General features: G+C 46.6%; 1 protein-coding gene across 1 annotated transcript in view; it reads left to right on the forward strand.

The window, feature by feature from the left end:
• Positions 1-6,147: 6,147 nt before the first annotated feature.
• The window catches only part of LOC118966137 (isocitrate dehydrogenase [NAD] subunit gamma 1, mitochondrial-like), a 67,256-nt gene continuing 52,371 nt past the window's right edge, over positions 6,148-21,032 (forward strand). The window contains exons 1-5 of the mRNA XM_036989153.1: positions 6,148-6,280; positions 9,211-9,258; positions 10,519-10,524; positions 10,657-10,754; positions 10,943-11,058. Coding sequence (XP_036845048.1) covers positions 6,218-6,280; positions 9,211-9,258; positions 10,519-10,524; positions 10,657-10,754; positions 10,943-11,058 — 331 coding nt within the window. The 5' untranslated portion in view covers positions 6,148-6,217. The remainder of the gene's footprint in view (positions 6,281-9,210; positions 9,259-10,518; positions 10,525-10,656; positions 10,755-10,942; positions 11,059-21,032) is intronic.

Here is a 21,032-nt window from a genome sequence, read left to right on the forward strand (position 1 = left end):
TATGCATTTTTCTACAGCTGGCCATGCTTTCCACCTGGCTAACCCTACATCGGTCAACAGCCCTGCACCCCCAACAGCAACTTGCCCAAGCCTCCCCCATTTGTCCTTCATCCAAATCCAGATAGCTGATGTTCTGAAAGAGATGCAAAATCTGGACCCCTACAAATCAGCCGGGCTAGACAATCTGGACCTCTCTTTCTAAAATGATCAGCCGAAATTGTTGCATTCCCTATTACTGGCCTATTCAACCTCTCTTTCGTATTGTCTGAGATCCCCAAAGATTGTAAAGCTGCCGCGATCAACCCCCTCTTCAAAGGGGGAGACACTCTAGACCCAAACTGCTACAGACCAATATCTATCCTACCCTGCCTTTCTAAGGTCTTCGAAAGCCAAGTCAACAAACAGATCACCGATTGCTACGCAATCTGGTTTTCGAGCTGGTCGGGGTGCACCTCAGCCACGCTCAAGGTCCTAAACGATATCAAAACCGCCATTGATAAGAGACAATACTGTGCAGCTGTTTTCATCGACCTGGCCAAGGTTTTAGACTCTGTCAATCACCACATTCTTATTGGCAGACTCAACAGCCTTGGTTTCTCAAATGACTGCCTCGCCTGGTTCACCAACTACTTCTCAGACAGACTGTCAAATCGGAGGGTCTGTTGTCCTGACCTCTGGCAGTCTCTATGGGGGTGCTACAGGGTTCAATCCTTGGGCCGACTCTGATCTCTGTATACATCAATGTCGCTCTTGCTGCTGGTGATTCTCTGATCCACCTCTACGCAGACGACACCATTCTGTACACTTCTGGCCCTTCTTTGGACACTGTGTTAACTAACCTCCAGATGAGCTTCAATGCCATACAACTCTCCTTCCGTGGCCTCCAACTGCTCTTAAATGCTAGTAAAACTAAATGCATGCTCTTCAACCGATCGCTGCCCACACCTGCCTGCCCGTCCAGCATCACTACTCTGGACGGTTCTGACTTAGAATATGTGGACAACTACAAATGCCTAGGTGTCTGGTTAGACTGTAAACTCTCCTTCCAGACTCACATTAAGCATCTCCAATCCCAAATTAAAATTAAATCTAGAATCGGCTTCCTATTTCGCAACAAAGCATCCTTCACTCATGCTGCCAAACATATCCTCGTAAAACTGACTATCCTACAGATCCTTGTTTTCGGCTATGTCATTTACATAACAGCCTCCAACATTCTACTCAGCAAATTGGATGCAGTCTATCACAGTGCCATCTGTTTTGTCACCAAAGCCCCATATACTACCCACCACTGTGACCTGTATGCTCTCGTTGGCTGGCCCTCACTACATACGCGTCGCCAAACCCACTGGCTCCAGGTCATCTATAAGTCTTTGCTTGGTAATGCCCTGTCTTATCTCAGCTCACTGGTCACCATAGCAGCACCCAACGGTAGCATGCGCTCAAGCAGGTATATTTCACTGGTCATTTGAACATCTTGACCATGTTTTGTTATAATCTCCACCCGGCACAGCCAGAAGAGGACTGGCCACCCCACATAGCCTGGTTCCTCTCTAGGTTTCTTCCTAGGTTTTGGCCTTTCTAGGGAGTTTTTCCTAGCCACCGTGCTTCTACACCTGCATTGCTTGCTGTTTGGGGTTTTAGGCTGGGTTTATGTACAGCACTTTGAGATATCAGCTGATGTACGAAGGGCTATATAAATAAATTTGATTTGAATTTGATTTGATTTGGTCATCCTCAAAGCCAATTCCTACTTTGGCCGCCTTTCCTTCCAGTTCTCTGCTGCCAATGACTGGAACGATCTGCAAAAAATCACTGAACCTGGAGACTCATATCTCCCTCACTAACTGTCAAGTGTCAGTGTGCAGCGGTGAGGACGGAGTCAGGCGCAGGACACAGAACTGAGTAAAATAACGTACTTTACTCGAAAAGAAACAACCATAAATTCCACGCAGGGAAAACACACCACACAGCAGTCTAACACTCAACAAGGAACAAACACGCACAAAACATATTGGGAACCAGAGGGTTAAATAGGGAAAATAGTATTAACGTAATGGGAACCAGGTGTGTACAATCAAGACAAAACAACATAGAAAAAGAAACATAGCTAGAAAGCCGGTGACGACGACCACCGATCGCCGCCCGAACAAGGAGACGCAAAAATGTTTAACATTTATTTAACTAGGAAAGTCAGTTAAGAACAAATTCTTATTTTCAATGACGGCCTAGGAACAGTGGGTTAACTGCCTGTTCAGGGGCAGAATGACAGATTTGTACCTTGTCAGCTCGGGGGTTTGAACTCTCTAACGACTAGGCTACCCTGCCGCCCCATCTATCACTCCGGTGTTTAATTTAATTATTTCGCCTCTATGGCCTATTTATTGCCTTACCTCCCTTATCCTACCTCATTTGCACACACTGTATATAGACTTGTTCTATTGTATTATTGACTGTATGTTTGTTTATTCCATGTGTAACTTTGTGTTGTTGTTTGTGTCACCCTGCTTTGCTTTATCTTGGCCAGGTCGCAGTTGTAAATGAGAACTTGTTCTCAACTAGCCTACCTGGTTAAATAAAGGTGAAATACATGTTTAAAAATAAACTCGCTCACCGAGTCAATCAATGTTATTGTCTGAGGCTACCCGGAACATAACCACATAATCGAAGCAATCTTGAGGAATCCGATTGGTCAGACCAGCGTTGGATAGACCTAAGCACAGGCGCTTCCTGTTTTAGTTTCTGCCTATAGGAAGGGAACAAGAAGATGGAGTCATGGTCAGATTTGCCTAAAGGAGGGCGGGGAGGGCCTTTGTGTGCATCTCAGAAGTTTGAAAAGTAATGATCGAGCGTGTTACTCGCTCGTGTACTGCAATCGATATGCTGATAGAATTTAGGTAGCCTTGTTGTCAAATTAGCTTTGTTTAAATCCCCAGCTACCATTAATGCAGCCTCAGGATATATGGTTTCCAGTTTGCTTAAAGTCCAGTGAAGTTCCTTGATGGTCGTCTTGGTATCCCCTTGCGGGGGGATATACACGGCTGTGCCGATATACACAACTGTGACGATAACCGAGGAGTGTTCTCTTGGGAGATAATACGGTCTGCATTTGATTGTGAGGAATACTAGGTCAGGTGAACAAAAGGACTTGAGTTATTGTATGTTATTACAATTACACCATGAGTTGTTAATCATGAAACATACACCTCCGCCCTTCTTACCGGAGAGATGTTTATTCCTGTCGGTGCGATGCCCTGAAAATCCCGTTGGCTGTACGTACTCTGACAGCATGTCCCCAGCTAGCCATGTTCCTGTGAAACAGAGTATGTTACAATCCCGGATATCTCTTTGGAAAGCAACTCTTGCTCTGATTTCGTCGACTTTGTTAACTAGGGACTGGACAATAGCAAAGAATATACTCAGAAGCGATGGTTGGTGTGTGCGCAACCGAAGCCTCACTGGAAGACGGCGTTGTTTTGGGTTGGCCTCTGGAATTGGTTCCAATGCCCTGGGAGGTGCAGACAAAGGATTTGCTTTGGGAAAGTTGTATTCCTGGTCGTAGTGGTGCTGGTTAGTTGACGTCTCTCTGATATCCAATAGTTCTTTCCCGGCTGTATGTAATAACACAACATTTTCTTGGCTAACAATGTAAGAAATAATACATAAAAAAATAAAATACTGCATAGTTTCCTAAGGACTAGAAGTGAAGCTGCCATTTCTATCGGCGCCATCTTGTTTTGACCTGTCAGAGGGTTTCCACAGATGACAATGAAAATCAACTAAGCGCTATATTAATACATTACTTGTCTCTTTATCTGTATATACCTCTGTGTATGTGTTTGGGTTGGGGTCTATATGCCTGTGGGGGGGGGGGGGGGGGGGGGGGGTCTTCCTAATCCCCAGCCATTCTCTCTCACTGCAATCTGGTCTCTTGTCCTCTCCCTTTCAGTCTCTTGTCCTCTCCCTCTCAGTCTCTTGTCCTCTCCCTCTCAGTCTCTTGTCCTCTCCCTCTCGGTCTCTTGTCCTCTCAGTCTCTTGTCCTCTCCCTCTCAGTCTCTTGTCCTCTCCCTCTCGGTCTCTTGTCCTCTCAGTCTCTTGTCCTCTCCCTCTCAGTCTCTTGTCCTCTCCCTCTCAGTCTCTTGTCCTCTCCCTCTCAGTCTCTTGTCCTCTCCCTCTCAGTCTCTTGTCCTCTCAGTCTCTTGTCCTCTCCCTCTCAGTCTCTTGTCCTCTCCCTCTCAGTCTCTTGTCCTCTCCCTCTCAGTCTCTTGTCCTCTCCCTCTCAGTCTCTTGTCCTCTCCCTCTCAGTCTCTTGTCCTCTCAGTCTCTTGTCCTCTCAGTCTCTTGTCCTCTCCCTCTCAGTCTCTTGTCCTCTCCCTCTCAGTCTCTTGTCCTCTCCCTCTCTTGTCCTCTCAGTCTCTTGTCCTCTCAGTCTCTTGTCCTCTCAGTCTCTTGTCCTCTCCCTCTCAGTCTCTTGTCCTCTCCCTCTCAGTCTCTTGTCCTCTCAGTCTCTTGTCCTCTCCCTCTCAGTCTCTTGTCCTCTCCCTCTCAGTCTCTTGTCCTCTCCCTCTCAGTCTCTTGTCCTCTCCCTCTCCCTCTCAGTCTCTTGTCCTCTCCCTCTCAGTCTCTTGTCCTCTCCCTCTCGGTCGCTTGTCCTCTCAGTCTCTTGTTCTCTCAGTCTCTTGTCCTCTCCCTCTCAGTCTCTTGTCCTCTCCCTCTCAGTCTCTTGTCCTCTCAGTCTCTTGTCCTCTCCCTCTCAGTCTCTTGTCCTCTCAGTCTCTTGTCCTCTCCCTCTCAGTCTCTTGTCCTCTCCCTCTCAGTCTCTTGTCCTCTCCCTCTCAGTCTCTTGTCCTCTTCATCTCAGTCTCTTGTCCTCTCAGTCTCTTGTCCTCTCAGTCTCTTGTCCTCTCAGTCTCTTGTCCTCTCAGTCTCTTGTCCTCTCAGTCTCCTGTCCTCTCAGTATCTTGTCCTCTCAGTCTCTTGTCCTCTCCCTCTCAGTCTCTTGTCCTCTCCCTCTCAGTCTCTTGTCCTCTCAGTCTCTTGTCCTCTCAGTCTCTTGTCCTCTCCCTCTCAGTCTCTTGTCCACTCCCTCTCAGTCTCTTGTCCTCTCAGTCTCTTGTCCTCTCCCTCTCAGTCTCTTGTCCTCTCAGTCTCTTGTCCTCTCCCTCTCAGTCTCTTGTCTTCTCAGTCTCTTGTCCTCTCCCTCTCAGTCTCTTGTCCTCTCCCTCTCAGTCTCTTGTCCTCTCCCTCTCAGTCTCTTGTCCTCTTCATCTCAGTCTCTTGTCCTCTCAGTCTCTTGTCCTCTCAGTCTCTTGTCCTCTTAGTCTCTTGTCCTCTCAGTCTCTTGTCCTCTCCCTCTCAGTCTCTTGTCCTCTCCCTCTCAGTCTCTTGTCCTCTCAGTCTCTTGTCCTCTCAGTCTCTTGCCCTCTCCCTCTCAGTCTCTTGTCCACTCCCTCTCAGTCTCTTGTCCTCTCAGTCTCTTGTCCTCTCCCTCTCAGTCTCTTGTCCTCTCAGTCTCTTGTCCTCTCAGTCTCTTGTCCTCTCCCTCTCAGTCTCTTGTCCTCTCCCTCTCAGTCTCTTGACCTCTCAGTCTCTTGTCCTCTCAGTCTCTTGTCCTCTCCCTCTCAGTCTCTTGTCCTCTCCCTCTCCCCCGCTCAGTGTTTATTATTCTCTCTCTCTCAGTCTCTTGTCCTCTCCCTCTCAGTCTCTTGTCCTCTCCCTCTCAGTCTCTTGTCCTCTCCCTCTCCCTCGCTCAGTGTTTATTATTCTCTCTCTCTCAGTCTCTTGTCCTCTCCCTCTGTCTCTTGTCCTCTCCCTCTCCCTCTCAGTCTCTTGTCCTCTCCCTCTCAGTCTCTTGTCCTCTCCCTCTCTTGTCCTCTCCCTCTCAGTCTCTTGTCCTCTCCCTCTCAGTCTCTTGTCCTCTCCCTCTCCCTCTCAGTCTCTTGTCCTCTCCCTCTCAGTCTCTTGTCCTCTCCCTCTCCCTCTCAGTCTCTTGTCCTCTCCCTCTCCCTCGCAGTGTTTATTATTCTCTCTCTCTCAGTCTCTTGTCCTCTCCCTCTCAGTCTCTTGTCCTCTCCCTCTCAGTCTCTTGTCCTCTCCCTCTCCCTCGCTCAGTGTTTATTCTTCTCTCTCTCTCTCATTTAGTGTCAGCTGTTTGCGACCCTGCGCACGCATCCCGTAATCCAGGACTCAGTTCCAGTAACATTCCTTCTTCTCCAAGATGATGGGTTGGTCTGTTCTGTCTCTGTCCCGGGTGCTGCAGGCCAACACACACACAGCTCAGGTAAGACATCCAGTTCGCTTGTTAGAAAGTTGTTAGAAAGTAACATTGAAAGCTATGTGTTTGACATGTCAACTTGCATTTATTTAGCCTGGTTTGGTTTGTACGGTAAGCTGATTACTCAACTAGCTAATGTTAGCAAGTCGACCCAGTTAGCTAAAGCTATCTAGCCCCACGGCATCACGTAAGCCTGTGTCACTGTCCAGCACTAAGATAGCGTAGCGACAAGGTCAGTGCTGATATAACTGTCAGATACAGCCCTGGATCCGTTGCTTATCAACTAAACCTGTGTTTCAGGCAACAACTTAATGTTGTAACCCAAGTTACCAATATCACATCTAGCTAACTACATTATTTACATGAGAAAGTCAAGCGTCTCAAATTCCCGAGCAAGCCTGCATCGGCAACTATATAGGTAGCTCCATATAGGAAAAATACTCTTCTGCACCATCAGCTGTAGCTGAGTGTTGCTGTTCTTTCAGGGTCGTTCGTGCTCTGTCAGTTGACTTGTTAGTGGTCCATTTAAGACAACTAATGCTTTATAATTAGGCAGACGTGTGTTTTATGTTTAATTAGGCGAAAGAAACCCTCAGCTGTTTAGGAGAGGTGCTAGCAGAGTAGAACACCTGGTTAGGAGAGGTGCTGGCTAGCAGAGTAGAACACCTGGTTAGGAGAGGTGCTAGCAGAGTAGAACACCTGTTTAGGAGAGGTGCTAGCAGAGTAGAACACCTGTTTAGGAGAGGTGCTAGCAGAGTAGAACACCTGTTTAGGAGAGGTGCTAGCAGAGTAGAACACCTGTTTAGGAGAGGTGCTAGCAGAGTAGAACACCTGTTTAGGAGAGGTGCTAGCAGAGTAGAACACCTGTTTAGGAGAGGTGCTGGCTAGCAGAGTAGAACACCTGTTTAGGAGAGGTGCTAGCAGAGTAGAACACCTGTTTAGGAGAGGCGCTGGCTAGCAGAGTAGAACACCTGTTTAGGAGAGGTGCTGGCTAGCAGAGTAGAACACCTGTTTAGGAGAGGTGCTGGCTAGCAGAGTAGAACACCTGTTTAGGAGAGGTGCTGGCTAGCAGAGTAGAACACCTGTTTAGGAGAGGTGCTGGCTAGCAGAGTAGAACACCTGTTTAGGAGAGGTAATGGCTAGCAGAGTAGAACACCTGTTTAGGAGAGGTGCTGGCTAGCAGAGTAGAACACCTGGTTAGGAGAGGTGCTAGCAGAGTAGAACACCTGTTTAGGAGAGGTGCTAGCAGAGTAGAACACCTGTTTAGGAGAGGTGCTAGCAGAGTAGAACACCTGTTTAGGAGAGGTGCTAGCAGAGTAGAACACCTGTTTAGGAGAGGTGCTAGCAGAGTAGAACACCTGTTTAGGAGAGGTGCTAGCAGAGTAGAACACCTGTTTAGGAGAGGTGCTGGCTAGCAGAGTAGAACACCTGTTTAGGAGAGGTGCTAGCAGAGTAGAACACCTGTTTAGGAGAGGCGCTGGCTAGCAGAGTAGAACACCTGTTTAGGAGAGGTGCTGGCTAGCAGAGTAGAACACCTGTTTAGGAGAGGTGCTGGCTAGCAGAGTAGAACACCTGTTTAGGAGAGGTGCTGGCTAGCAGAGTAGAACACCTGTTTAGGAGAGGTGCTGGCTAGCAGAGTAGAACACCTGTTTAGGAGAGGTGCTGGCTAGCAGAGTAGAACACCTGTTTAGGAGAGGTGCTGGCTAGCAGAGTAGAACACCTGTTTAGGAGAGGTGCTGGCTAGCAGAGTAGAACACCTGTTCAGGAGAGGTGCTGGCTAGCAGAGTAGAACACCTGTTTAGGAGAGGTGCTGGCTAGCAGAGTAGAACACCTGTTTAGGAGAGGTGCTGGCTAGTGGAGTAGAACACCTGTTTAGGAGAGGTGCTGGCTAGCAGAGTAGAACACCTGTTTAGGAGAGGTGCTGGCTAGCAGAGTAGAACACCTGTTTAGGAGAGGTGCCGGCTAGCAGAGTAGAACACCTGTTTAGGAGAGGTGCTGGCTAGTGGAGTAGAACACCTGTTTAGGAGAGGTGCTGGCTAGCAGAGTAGAACACCTGTTTAGGAGAGGTGCTGGCTAGCAGAGTAGAACACCTGTTTAGGAGAGGTGCTGGCTAGCAGAGTAGAACACCTGTTTAGTAGAGGTGCTGGCTAGCAGAGTAGAACACCTGTTTAGGAGAGGTGCTGGCTAGTGGAGTAGAACACCTGTTTAGGAGAGGTGCTGGCTAGTGGAGTAGAACACCTGTTTAGTAGAGGTGCTGGCTAGCAGAGTAGAACACCTGTTTAGTAGAGGTGCTGGCTAGCAGAGTAGAACACCTGTTTAGGAGAGGTGCTGGCTAGTGGAGTAGAACACCTGTTTAGGAGAGGTGCTGGCTAGCAGAGTAGAACACCTGTTTAGGAGAGGTGCTGGCTAGTGGAGTAGAACACCTGTTTAGGAGAGGTGCTGGCTAGCAGAGTAGAACACCTGTTTAGGAGAGGTGCTGGCTAGTGGAGTAGAACACCTGTTTAGGAGAGGTGCTGGCTAGCAGAGTAGAACACCTGTTTAGGAGAGGTACTGGCTAGCAGAGTAGAACACCTGTTTAGGAGAGGTGCTGGCTAGCAGAGTAGAACACCTGAAAAAGAAGCGGAGAGCCTCACACTCTAGGAGCTCAGATAACGTTGGTTATTAGGTTGACAGACAAGCTATACCCTAATGAAGACAGCTTGTCTGTCGAAACGTTGGTTATTAGGTTACTAAATTATTATTACATCTGAGCTCCTAGAGTGTGCGGCTCTCATTATGTTTAATTCGACCTAATAATAATAGTTAGGTGGGTAATTCTATTTGTCCTAGAGAGCTAAAGGATGCTAGCTGGCTAGCTAAGAAGTTTTGTGGTTTTAGTGTGGTTGGAAACATTATGTTGACCTGTTTTCTGACCTGTTCTGCTACACCCCGGGCAGGTGTTGAGGGCAGCCTTGTGCGGAAGGAGGCAGATGTCCCGCTACACCGTGAGTGACACAACAACCAGAACTTAACCAAGGCAATATGATGCATGACTGTAAAACTGTGTTGGAACAAAATGGTGACTCTATCACCGTGTAGAGTCACCGTGTAGAGTCACCGTGTAGAGTCACCGTGTAGAGTCACCGCGTAGTCACCGCGTAGAGTCACCGCGTAGAGTCACCGCGTAGAGTCACCGCGTAGAGTCACCGCGTAGAGTCACCGCGTAGAGTCACCGTGTAGAGTCACCGCGTGGAGTCACCGTGTAGAGTCACCGTGTAGCATGCTGACCACACCACTCACGCCGCGTGCGTTGCAATATAAATGTACACATACATGTTACTCACTGCACCCACACTGCTCGCAAGCGTCTGTGTAGCCAGGCGCTAAAATAGAACTTGGTTCTATTTGTGAGGCGCTGCAAGTCCCACCTCTTCCATCTCCTCATTGGTTTTTAGGAGCATATACCCACGTGGGTGATTGAAAGATGAACTGAGGTACAATCTCCAGACCAGTTGATGGTGGTAAAGCACCTTAACGTTGGTTGCCAACCGTCATATCAAGTCCAAAGAAGAAGAAGAAGCCTGAAGGAGGAGAGATTACTAGAAACTAACTCTGTTTACCCTTTTATCTGTGGATTAATTGTCAGAGTAGAGGACCTTGTGCATTTCAGGTAAAATAACAACCCAATGTTTATATCTCAGGACAAATTAGCTAGCAACAGCAAGCTAGCAAGCTAAATTGTCATTCATGTTTAATTATTTTCAACCTATCCCCAAGTTTAGAGTTTGTTTTGATATTTCAACCTGCGTGTTCTGATCATGCCTGGTGTGGGTGGACAAAATCAACTTGCGCGTGATGGAACACGCGGATACGCGGTCAGCATGTAGGGATAGGAATTGGATGTTAGTGATTGATAAGTAATGTCTGAGCTCATGGAGATGATGGTTACTGTTAGAATGAAGACATGTTCTCCAGAGCTCCTGTATACTGCCTCTGGCTGCTCTTAACTTTCCTTTAGTCCAACCCTTTACATACAGATGTATTGGAATCTCAAAATGCCTTCTGCCTCTCCCACCATGTCAACACGACTGTTATGCCCCTGTAATACATTGTACCCAAACTAACTAACTACATTATGAGTCCTGTCGTTATGCCCATAGATAGCATGGATGCTAATATATTAGCAAGAACCTGTCTGTCCGTTCTCCCTGACTAACGCTCCCTCTGTTATCTCCTCTATCTTCTCCCTCCATCCTCTACAACAGATCATAGTGAGTACAGAGACACACACACACACAAAGTAGTGGTCATAGTTATATTGTTGTAGCTTCTAGTCATTGCTGGTTTAAGAAAAGGCTGGAGTTAGGGTTCTGTATTCCTTGTTGTGGTTCTGTGTGTTCCAGCCACCCCCAGCACGGTACGGGGGTCGGCACACGGTGACGCTCATCCCAGGAGACGGTATCGGACCTGAGCTACTTAGCCATGTTAGAGAACTGTTCAGGTTAGACACACACACACACACACACACACACACACACACACACACACACACACACACACACACACACACACACACACACACACACACACACACACACACACACACACACACACACACACACACACACACACACACACACACACACACACACACACACACTAACTCCTACATTTCTGTGTGTACATTAGGTTCTGCTGTGTACCTGTGGATTTTGAGGTGGTGAATGTGGATTCTACTATGACATCAGAGGATGATATCAACGACGCCATTACAGCCATCAGACGCAACGGAGTGGCCCTCAAAGGTCTGGAGGAGGGAGGGGGAGAGAGACGGAGGGGGAGAGAGAGAGGTGGAAGGGGAGAGAGAGGGAGGGGGAGAGAGAGGGAGGGGGAGAGAGCCAGAGAGAGAGGTGGAAGGGGAGAGAGAGGGAGGGGGAGAGAGAGGGAGTGGGAGAGAGCCAGAGAGAGAGGTGGAAGGGGAGAGAGAGGGAGGGGGAGAGAGCCAGAGAGAGAGGTGGAAGGGGAGAGAGAGGGAGGGGGAGGGAGAGGGAGGGGGAGAGAGCCAGAGAGAGAGGTGGAAGGGGAGAGAGAGGGAGGGGGAGAGAGCCAGAAAGAGAGGTGGAAGGGGAGAGAGAGGGAGGGGGAGAGAGCCAGAGAGAGAGGTGGAAGGGGAGAGAGAGGGAGGGGGAGAGAGAGGTGGAAGGGGAGAGAGTCTGAGAGAAAGAGAATGCAAAAACCTAAGAAAAAAAATGGAGAAACAAATCAACAAAAAACATAGAGACCCAGAAACCCAGAGTCTACGCCTTCACTATGGTGAATCACTAAAACAATACAGAAATACACAATGGAAAAAGAAGGAACAGCACGTCAGAAATCTGCTCAAAGTAAATGAAGAATCTATAGAATCGAACGACTTCTGGGACACTAAACAAACAACAACATGAAGAGTTATCTATCCAAAATTGAGATGTATGGATGAACCAATTCTCCCAAAATGCTGGCCCTTTAACAAAGAACAAACAGCAAAAACATATACATGAACAAATAAAAATCTAAGAATCAACTATTAAAGACTACCAGAACCCACTGGATTCTCCAGTTACATTGAATGATCTACAGGATCATACAAACGCTCCACCCCAAAAAGGCCTGTGGTGTTGATGGTATCCTCAATGAAATGATCAAATATACAGACCACAAATTCAAATTGGCCATATTTAAACTCTATAACATCATCCTTAGCTCTGGCATCTTCCCAAATATTTGATACCAAGGACTGATCACCACAATCCACAAAATTGGAGACAAATTTGACCCCAATAACTACCGTGGAATATACGTCAACAGCGACCTTGGGAAAATCCTCTGCATTATCATTAACGGCAAACTCGTTCATTTCCTCACTGAAAACAATGTACTGAACTGGCTTTTTACCAAATTGCCGTATGACAGACCACGTATTCACCCTCCACACCCTAATTGACAAACAAACCAAAACAGTCTTCTCATGTTTTGTTGATTTCAAAAAAGCTTTTGACTCAATTTGGCATGAGGGTCTGCTATAGAAATTGATGGAACGTGGTGTTGGGGGAAAAACATACGACATTATAAAATCCATGTACACAAACAACAAGTGTGTGGCTAAAATTGGGGAAAAAACAAATTTCTTTCCACAGTGCCATGAGGTGAGGTAGGGATGCAGCTTAAGCCCCACACTCTTGACAAACAGCAAATTGAGCTTTTGTGCTGAATTCTGAAAAAATATCCTGTGTACAACATAAAACACCAAATAATGCACGCAGAGCAGAATTAGGCCGATACTTGCTAATTATCAAAATCCAGAAAAGAGTCGTTAAATTCTACAACCACCTAAAAGAAAGCAATTCCCACACCTTCCATAACAAAGCCATAACCTACAGAGAGATGCACTTGGTGAAGAGGCAACTAATCAAGCTGGTCCTGAGACTAGTATCAAGGCTAAGGCAGAGACCCAGATCTAGGCACAGGAGGTGGATAGTACGAGTCTCAGAGTTTATTATAGTACAAGGCAAAAAAGAAGTCATGACAGTCAAAGAGTCGTAATCCAGGAAAACAGGAGACAAAGGACTGTGAGACAGTGGTTAAATTCTAGATACATGGAAAGTGGGACGTATACGGAGAGTGCAGGGCAACAGAAGGCGAATAGCAGAGGGCTAAGAACCTTAGAGAAAGAAAGGGCCGATAAATTGTGGGGAATGTTTGCAGGACTCCACTCTGAGGATCCCTAGTGGAAACCCTCTGCCCAAGATGGTAGCGGGTAGCAGGGGTCCGGTGGCAGTCCACCTGTCGTCAATACCTGGAGCTGGACTTGAGAAGAGCGATCCGGGTTCTCTTCCAGGTACGGCAACAGCAACAGACGAATATCTGGGCAGATGACTGCACATTAGACTGGGGATGAAAACCAGAGGATAGAGAACTAAGGACCGCGATCGATCGGAGACCATGTCGACCAGATGTGTATGAATCCGGAAGATGTGCTGCACCTTGTGCTGGGCCGTCTCCTTAGCTGAGGGCAACTTAGGAAGGGGGATAAAGTGGGCGGTTTTGGAAAACCTATCCACCACCGTAAGAATGGTTGTGTTGCCATCTGACGGAGGGAGACCCGTGACGAAGTCCAAGGATATATGGGAGCAGGAGCAGTGAGGAACAGGGAGTGGTTGAAGGAGGCCAGCCGGAGCTTGCCGCACAGTCTTGTTCTGCACACACACAGTGCAGGCGGCAACGAACGCGGAGACGTAAGGAACCATGGTGGGCCACCAAAAACATTGTCAGATGAAAGCCAAGGTCCGACAGGAACCAGGATGACAAGTGAGCCTCGAGGAATGTGCCCATTCCAGAACCGGAGCACGGGCAGAGTCCGGGACAAACATCAGATTAGCCGGGGCCCAACCTCAATTCCCCAGATGAAAGCAGCCACAGAAAGTAGGGAGGATGGCCTCGGGGTCCGATGGTTTAGCGGTGGGGCTGTACAGATGTGAAAGTGTGTCAGGCTTCACATTCCTGGACCCAGGGTGGTAGGAGATAGTGAAATGAAAACGAGTGAATAATAGGGCCCATTTCACCTGCCTGGAGTTTAGGCCTTGGCGGTGCAGAGATATTTCAGGTTTTTATGGTCCACATCAAGAGATGGATGTTCCGCCCCTTCTAACCAGTGCCTCCACTCCTCCAACGCCATCTTAACAGCGAGTTATTCCCGATTTCCCACGGAGTCCCTCTCAGTGGAGTTAAGACGATGGGAAAGGAAGGCGCAGAGATGCAGCTTCTGGTCCCCACTCCGATGTCCAAGGTGTCCGCCTCCACCACGAACTGACGGGATGGTCCAGATGGATTAAGATAGGGGCTGTAGGGAATCGAACGGAACCTTGGGAGAGGAGTGTGGAGAGAAGGAGGAAGCAAGGGTGCTGTAACCACAGATGAAACGCCGGTAGAAATTAGCAAACCCCAGGAAACGTTGCTGCTGTACTCTGGATGTGGGTTGAGGGAAATCCACCACCGCTCTCACCTTGTCAGGGTCCATCTGAATGTTCCTGGCAGCAATGATGTATCCTGGGAAGGAGATGGTGTAGCGATGGAAAGCTGGTTCTCCAGGAGATGCAGGAGGGCCTGTCGGACATGGAGGATATGCTCCTCTGCCCACTGGGAATAAATGAGAGGACAGGAATGGTGGACAGACCTGAGGCTAGCAGGGAGACGTCCCGGGGCTGTGCCGACATCAGACAGCAAAATGGACTCCAACCCATGATGGAACCCATAGCCCATTCAATTAGGGGATTGTGCCTCTGGAGCCATGAAAATCCCATAACCATGGGTACATGAGGAGACTCCAGGAGCAGAAACTATAAAGACTCACTGTGGTTGCCTGACAACTTGCAGGTAGAACCATATTGTGAGTGACTCTGCCAATAGAGTGCCCATCCAGCGCTCTGACATCCATCGGGATGGAAAGGGGTTGAGTGGAGATACCCAGCTCAGACACCAGGGTAGTGTCCATTAAGCTCTCATCGGCCACATAGTCAAAGCGCACCCGGATGGATTCGGACTGGCTTCCCCACAACAGGGTAGCATAGAGGGGGTTACGAGTAGTGAGAGATTGAAAATTCCCCGTACGGCTCACCAGTGTAATCGTACCTACTGATAAGCCTGGTCTTTTAATGGGCAGGTAGATAAGAAATGTCCCAGAAATCCACAATACAGACAACTCTTGGTGTTTAGTCTGCGTAAGCGCTCAGCAGGAGACAATCTAGCCCTGCCCAGTTGCATGGGCTCCGGAGGAGATGAATTGACAGCCCTCTGATTTCCGAGAGAGCTCGGATTCACTCGGAAATGTAGACTTCTAGGGATTCCTCGGAGGCTAGGTGGAAATTGAGGACAAGCGAGGACAACTGGGAACAGATTCCCTCTCCCTCCAATGTACCTTTGCTGCCCATCGATCCAGATGGTCAAGGCTATCAAGGTCCATGGGAAGCTCCCGGGCTGCAAACTCATATTTAACCATCTCCAATAATCCGTCACGGAATGCGTCGAACAAGGCTTTCCGTGTTCCAGGCACTCTCAGCTGCCAACGTGCGAAAATCCACCATGTATTCTGCCACACTATGGGAGTCTTGACGTGGTTGGAGCAGCTTACGAGCAGCCTCTCTCCCAGACAACGGAGAATCGAACACTTTACGTAACTCCATCACGAACTCCTCCAGATTGAGGCAAGCGGTGGACTGTTGCTCCCACACCGCTGTAGCCAAGGCGAGTGCCCTTCCGGACATCAGCGTTATCAAATACGCTATCTTCGAGCGGGTTCCAGAATCTCCAGCGTAGCGCTCCGGAGGAAGCGAGGTTCTCGGGACACTGGGGTAGGCTGGGAAGAAGCGCCGCTGGTAAGCGGTTTCTGGGAGTCTGGGGGATTACTGTTGTGGCTTGCTGCCTAGTTGGGAATCCGCGGAATTGCTCCAGCAATGTATCAAATGCATGGTCATGGCATTCTACCAGGGTATGGTGTCCCTCCATAAGGCATTGCAGTAACTCCTCGTGCTTTCCAATGGTGGCTCCTTGACAGCATTGCGGAGCTGGTCCGAGTCTGCTTGGTCAGTCATGGCCAGTTTGTACAATCACGGCTCAGGTTAAAGCAGAAAGGTCAGAACTAGGAAGACAAGGAAAAACTCAAACTAGAGCACTGGAAACACGGGAACACTCTGGTAGGACTTGACGGGACAAAACGAACTGGCAACAGACAAACAGAAAACTCAGGTATATTGAGGGGAGATATCTGACAGTCAATTGGCTCTACCCTCGAGCCTTATATGGGCTTCCTGCCCCAACGAGGCAAGGCTGTAGTTCATTAAGCCAGGGCGTGCTTGGGGATAAAGGAGGAAGCAGCCTGCACAAAGGGGCAGAGTAGGAGACAGCCAAGTGCACAATGAAGAGTGGGAGAAAAGAGAGCAATATATGTGAGATTACCCGTTGTAACCTGGACTGTTGGACTACCTCCCTTGTGTACCGGACTGGATTGGCTGAGGACCTGAGCGTGATGATTAACCCTGGAAAATGGAATGGACAACGAGAATGGCTTGTGGACTGTGAAGTGATTGTTGAATTCCCCCCTCTTCCCCAGTGTGCCAAAACCCCTAATAAACTTCCCATTTGCATTCTAATTGTGCTACCGGTGCATGTTTTGTTATTGCACTTGGTGACGTGACACCCTTGAGCTACAAAGGCCATAAGCAAACAAGAAAATGCTCATCCAGAAGTGATGCTCCTAATGGCCGGGGACTTTAATGTCGGGAAACTTAAATCTGTTTTACCTAATTTCTACCAGCAGGTCACATGTGCAACCAGAGGAAAAACATCTCTAGACCACCTTTACTCCACACACAGAGATGCATACAATGCTCTCCCCCACCCTCCATTTGGCAAATCTGGCCATAATTATATCCTCCTGATTCCTGCTTTAAAAAACAGAATTCTTTAAACTGGGATGGGGCCTTCGCCAGGGTTGCAATCTAAGTCCTGCACTCTTCAATATTTACATCATCAAATTGGCCACTATTCCAGAGAAATCCTCAGCCCCTGGTGTTAGTCTCCACAATTCAGAGGTTAAATGCCTACTCTTGGCAGATGACCTGTGTCTGCTGTCACCCACAGTACATGGCCTACAGCAGAGCCTGGACCTGCTAGAGCAGTACTGCCAGACCTGGGCCCTGGCAGTAAACCCCCAAAATACTAAAATAATTATGATTTTCCAGAGAAGATCCAGATCTCAGGGAATAAGACCAAAGATCTCAATTGGTACAAAATATATAGAGTACTGCACACACTACAATTACTTAGGTTTAAAATAAGCTCAACTGGACACCTTAATCAGGCAGTGAATGAATTGAGTGAGAAAGCATGTAGGTCATTCTACGCCATTAAAAAAAACAAATTCAAATTGACATACCTATGACAATTTGACTAATCGAATGTGTCAGTTAACCAATTGAACTTTATGGCACCGAGGTGTGAGGTACACTTGCAAAACATTTTACCCAATTTTACCCAAAACAAACACCCAATTGACACCCTGCATGCAGACTTCTGTAAGAGGAAAGCTACAAACAATGCATGCAGGGCAGAATTAGGCAAACATCCACTAATAAGAAAAACTCAAAAAAGAGCAATTCAGTTTTGGAAACATATTAAACACAGTGACCACCTCTCATATCAATACCAATCCCTGCAATGCCAAGAGCTGAGCAAAATAAAGAGTCCCCTCATCCAGCTGGTCCTAGGGCTGAGTTCATTTACCTGTTATACTAACACACTGAAGCCTCAGGACCAGAACATCCAATCAATCAGAATAAACCAAATTACAACACAGTCAAAACAAAACTACATTGCTTATTGGGAAACAGAAGCACAAAGCAAAATGCAGTGCTATCTGATCCTAAATCGACAGTACACCATGGCTAAATATTTGACCATGGTTACTGATCAAAACCTTAGAAAAACCTTGGCAAAGTACTGGCTCAGTGAGCACAGCCTTGCCATTGAGAAGGGTAGACACAGGAAAACATGGCTCCCTGTAGAGGAAAGGCTGTGCAACCACTGCAAAAAATATAAAACAATTAGAGAATGTAATTTCCCCAAATTTAAAACCCTTATTCAAGGTTTCAAAGACCTCTCTGATGAGGATAGGCTACCCGTCCTGTTGGGGGAGGACACAGAGAGCTGTGGGTTAGCAGAGCACTACATTGCTGCCTGCCATAAGATGAGGAACAGTGTCTGACAGACCAATCAACCTGCACATGTCTTATATGCCATTGTTATTGTTCAATGCATGGTTATTTTGACCCTTGATTATTGTTGTTATTGTTGTCCCGTTGACAATATTGATTATTATTATAATTTTTATTTAGAAAATCTCCAAAGTAAAGCTTTGGCAATATGTACATTGTTAGGTCACGCCAATAAAGCACATTTAATTGAATTGGCGAAAGAGACAGGAAGACAGAGACAGAAAGACAGAGACAGAAAGACAGAGACAGAAAGAGAAAGACAGACAGAGATAAAAAGACAAAGATGAAAAGACAGAGATGGAAAGACAGAGAGACAGAGATGGAAAGACAGAGATGGAAAGACAGAGAGACAGAGATGGAAAGACAGAGATAAAAAGACAGAGATGGAAAGACAGAGATGGAAAGACAGAGATGGAAAGACAGAGGGAAAGACAGAGATGGAAAGACATAGATGGAGAGACAGAGATGGAAAGACAGAGATAAAAAGACAGAGATGGAAAGACAGAGATAAAAAGACAGAGATGGAAAGACAGAGATAAAAAGACAGAGATGGAAAGACAGAGATAAAAAGACAGAGATAAAAAGACAGAGATAAAAAGACAGAGATGGAAAGACAGAGATAAAAAGACAGAGATGGAAAGACAGAGATGAAAAGACATAGATGGAGAGACAGAGATGGAAAGACAGAGATGGAAAGACCGAGATGGAAAGACAGAGATGGAAAGACAGAGCTGGAAAGACATAGATGGAGAGACAGAGATGGAAAGACAGAGATGGAAAGACATAGATGGAGAGACAGAGATGGAAAGACAGAGATGGAAAGACATAGATGGAAAGACAGAGATGGAAAGACAGAGATGGAAAGACATAGATGGAGAGACAGAGATGGAAAGACAGATGGAGAGGCAGAGATCGAAAGACAGAGATGAAAAGACAGAGATAAAAAGAGAGAGATGGAGAGACAGAGATGGAAAGACAGAGATAAAAATACAGAGATGGAAAGACAGAGATGGAGAGGCAGAGATGGAAAGACAGAGATGGAAAGACAGAGATAAAAAGAAAGAGATGGAGAGACAGAGATAAAAAGACAGAGATGGAGAGACAGAGATGGAAAGACAGAGATAAAAAGACAGAGATGGAGAGATAGAGATGGAAAGACAGAGATGGAGAGACAGAGATGGAAAGACAGAGATGTATAGACAGAGAGACAGAGATGGAAAGACAGAGATAAAAAGACAGAGATGGAACAACAGAGATGGAAAGACAGAGATAAAAAGACAGAGATGGAAAGACAGAGATGGAAAGACAGAGATGGAGAGACAGAGATGGAAAGACAGAGATCGAAAGACAGAGATAAAAAGACAGAGATGGAAAGACAGAGATAAAACGACAGAGATGGAAAGACAGATGGAAAGACAGAGAGAAAAAGGCAGAGATGGAAAGACAGAGATAAAAAGACAGAGATGGAAAGACAGATGGAAAGACAGATGGAAAGACAGAGATAAAAAGACAGAGATGGAATGACAGAGATGGAAAGACAGAGATAAAAAGACAGAGATGGAAAGACAGAGATGTAAAGACAGAGATGGAAAGACAGAGATGAAAAGACAGAGATGGAAAGACAGATGGAAAGACAGATGGAAAGACAGAGATAAAAAGACAGAGATGGAAAGACAGAGATGGAAAGACAGATGGAAAGACAAATGGAAAGACAGAGATGGAAAGACAGATGGAAAGACAGAGATGGAAAGACAGATGGAAAGACAGAGATAAAAAGACAGAGATGGAAAGACAGAGATGGAAAGACAGAGATAAAAAGACAGAGATGGAGAGATAGAGATGGAAAGACAGAGATGGAGACAGAGATGGAAAGACAGAGATGTAAAGACAGAGATAAAAAGACAGAGATGGAAAGACAAAGATGGAAAGACAGAGATAAAAAGACAGAGATGGAAAGACAGAGATAAAAGACAGAGATGGAAAGACAGAGATAAAAAGGCAGAGATGGAAAGACAGAGATGGAAAGACAGAGATAAAAAGACAGAGATGGAGAGATAGAGATGGAAAGACAGAGATGGAGACAGAGATGGAAAGACAGAGATGTAAAGACAGAGATAAAAAGACAGAGATGGAAAGACAAAGATGGAAAGACAGAGATAAAAAGACAGAGATGGAAAGACAGAGATAAAAGACAGAGATGGAAAGACAGAGATAAAAAGGCAGAGATAAAAAGACAGAGATGGAAAGACAGAGATGGAGAGACAGAGATGGAGAGACAGAGATGGAAAGATGGAGATAAAAAGACAGAGATGGAAAGACAGAGATGGAAAGACAGAGAGACAGAGATGGAAAGACAGAGATAAAACGACAGAGATGGAAAGACAGAGATGGAGAGACAGAGATGGAGAGACAGAGATGGAAAGACACAGAGAAAAAGGCAGAGATGGTAAGACAGAGATAAAAAGACAGAGATGGAAAGACAGATGGAAAGAGAGATGGAAAGACAGAGATAAAAAGACAGAGATGGAATGACAGAGATGGAAAGACAGTGATAAAAAGACAGAGATGGAAAGACAGAGATGGAAAGACAGAGATGGAAAGACAGAGATGAAAAGACAGAGATGGAAAGACAGATGGAAAGACAGATGGAAAGACAGAGATAAAAAGACAGAGATGGAAAGACAGAGATGGAAAGACAGATGGAAAGACAGAGATGGAAAGACATGGAAAGACAGAGATAAAAAGATAGAGATGGAAAGACAGAGATGGAAAGACAGAGATAAAAAGACAGAGATGGAGAGATAGAGATAAAAAGACAGAGATGGAAAGACAGAGATGGAAAGACAGAGATAAAAAGACAGAGATGGAAAGACAGAGATAGAAAGACAGAGACAGAAAGACAGAGACAGAGACAGAAAGACAGAGACAGAAAGACAGAGACAGAAAGAGAAAGACAGACAGAGATAAAAAGA

The sequence above is a fragment of the Oncorhynchus mykiss genome, chromosome 9 (genome assembly GCF_013265735.2).
Source record: "Oncorhynchus mykiss isolate Arlee chromosome 9, USDA_OmykA_1.1, whole genome shotgun sequence".
Classification (NCBI taxonomy): Eukaryota; Metazoa; Chordata; class Actinopteri; order Salmoniformes; family Salmonidae; genus Oncorhynchus; species Oncorhynchus mykiss.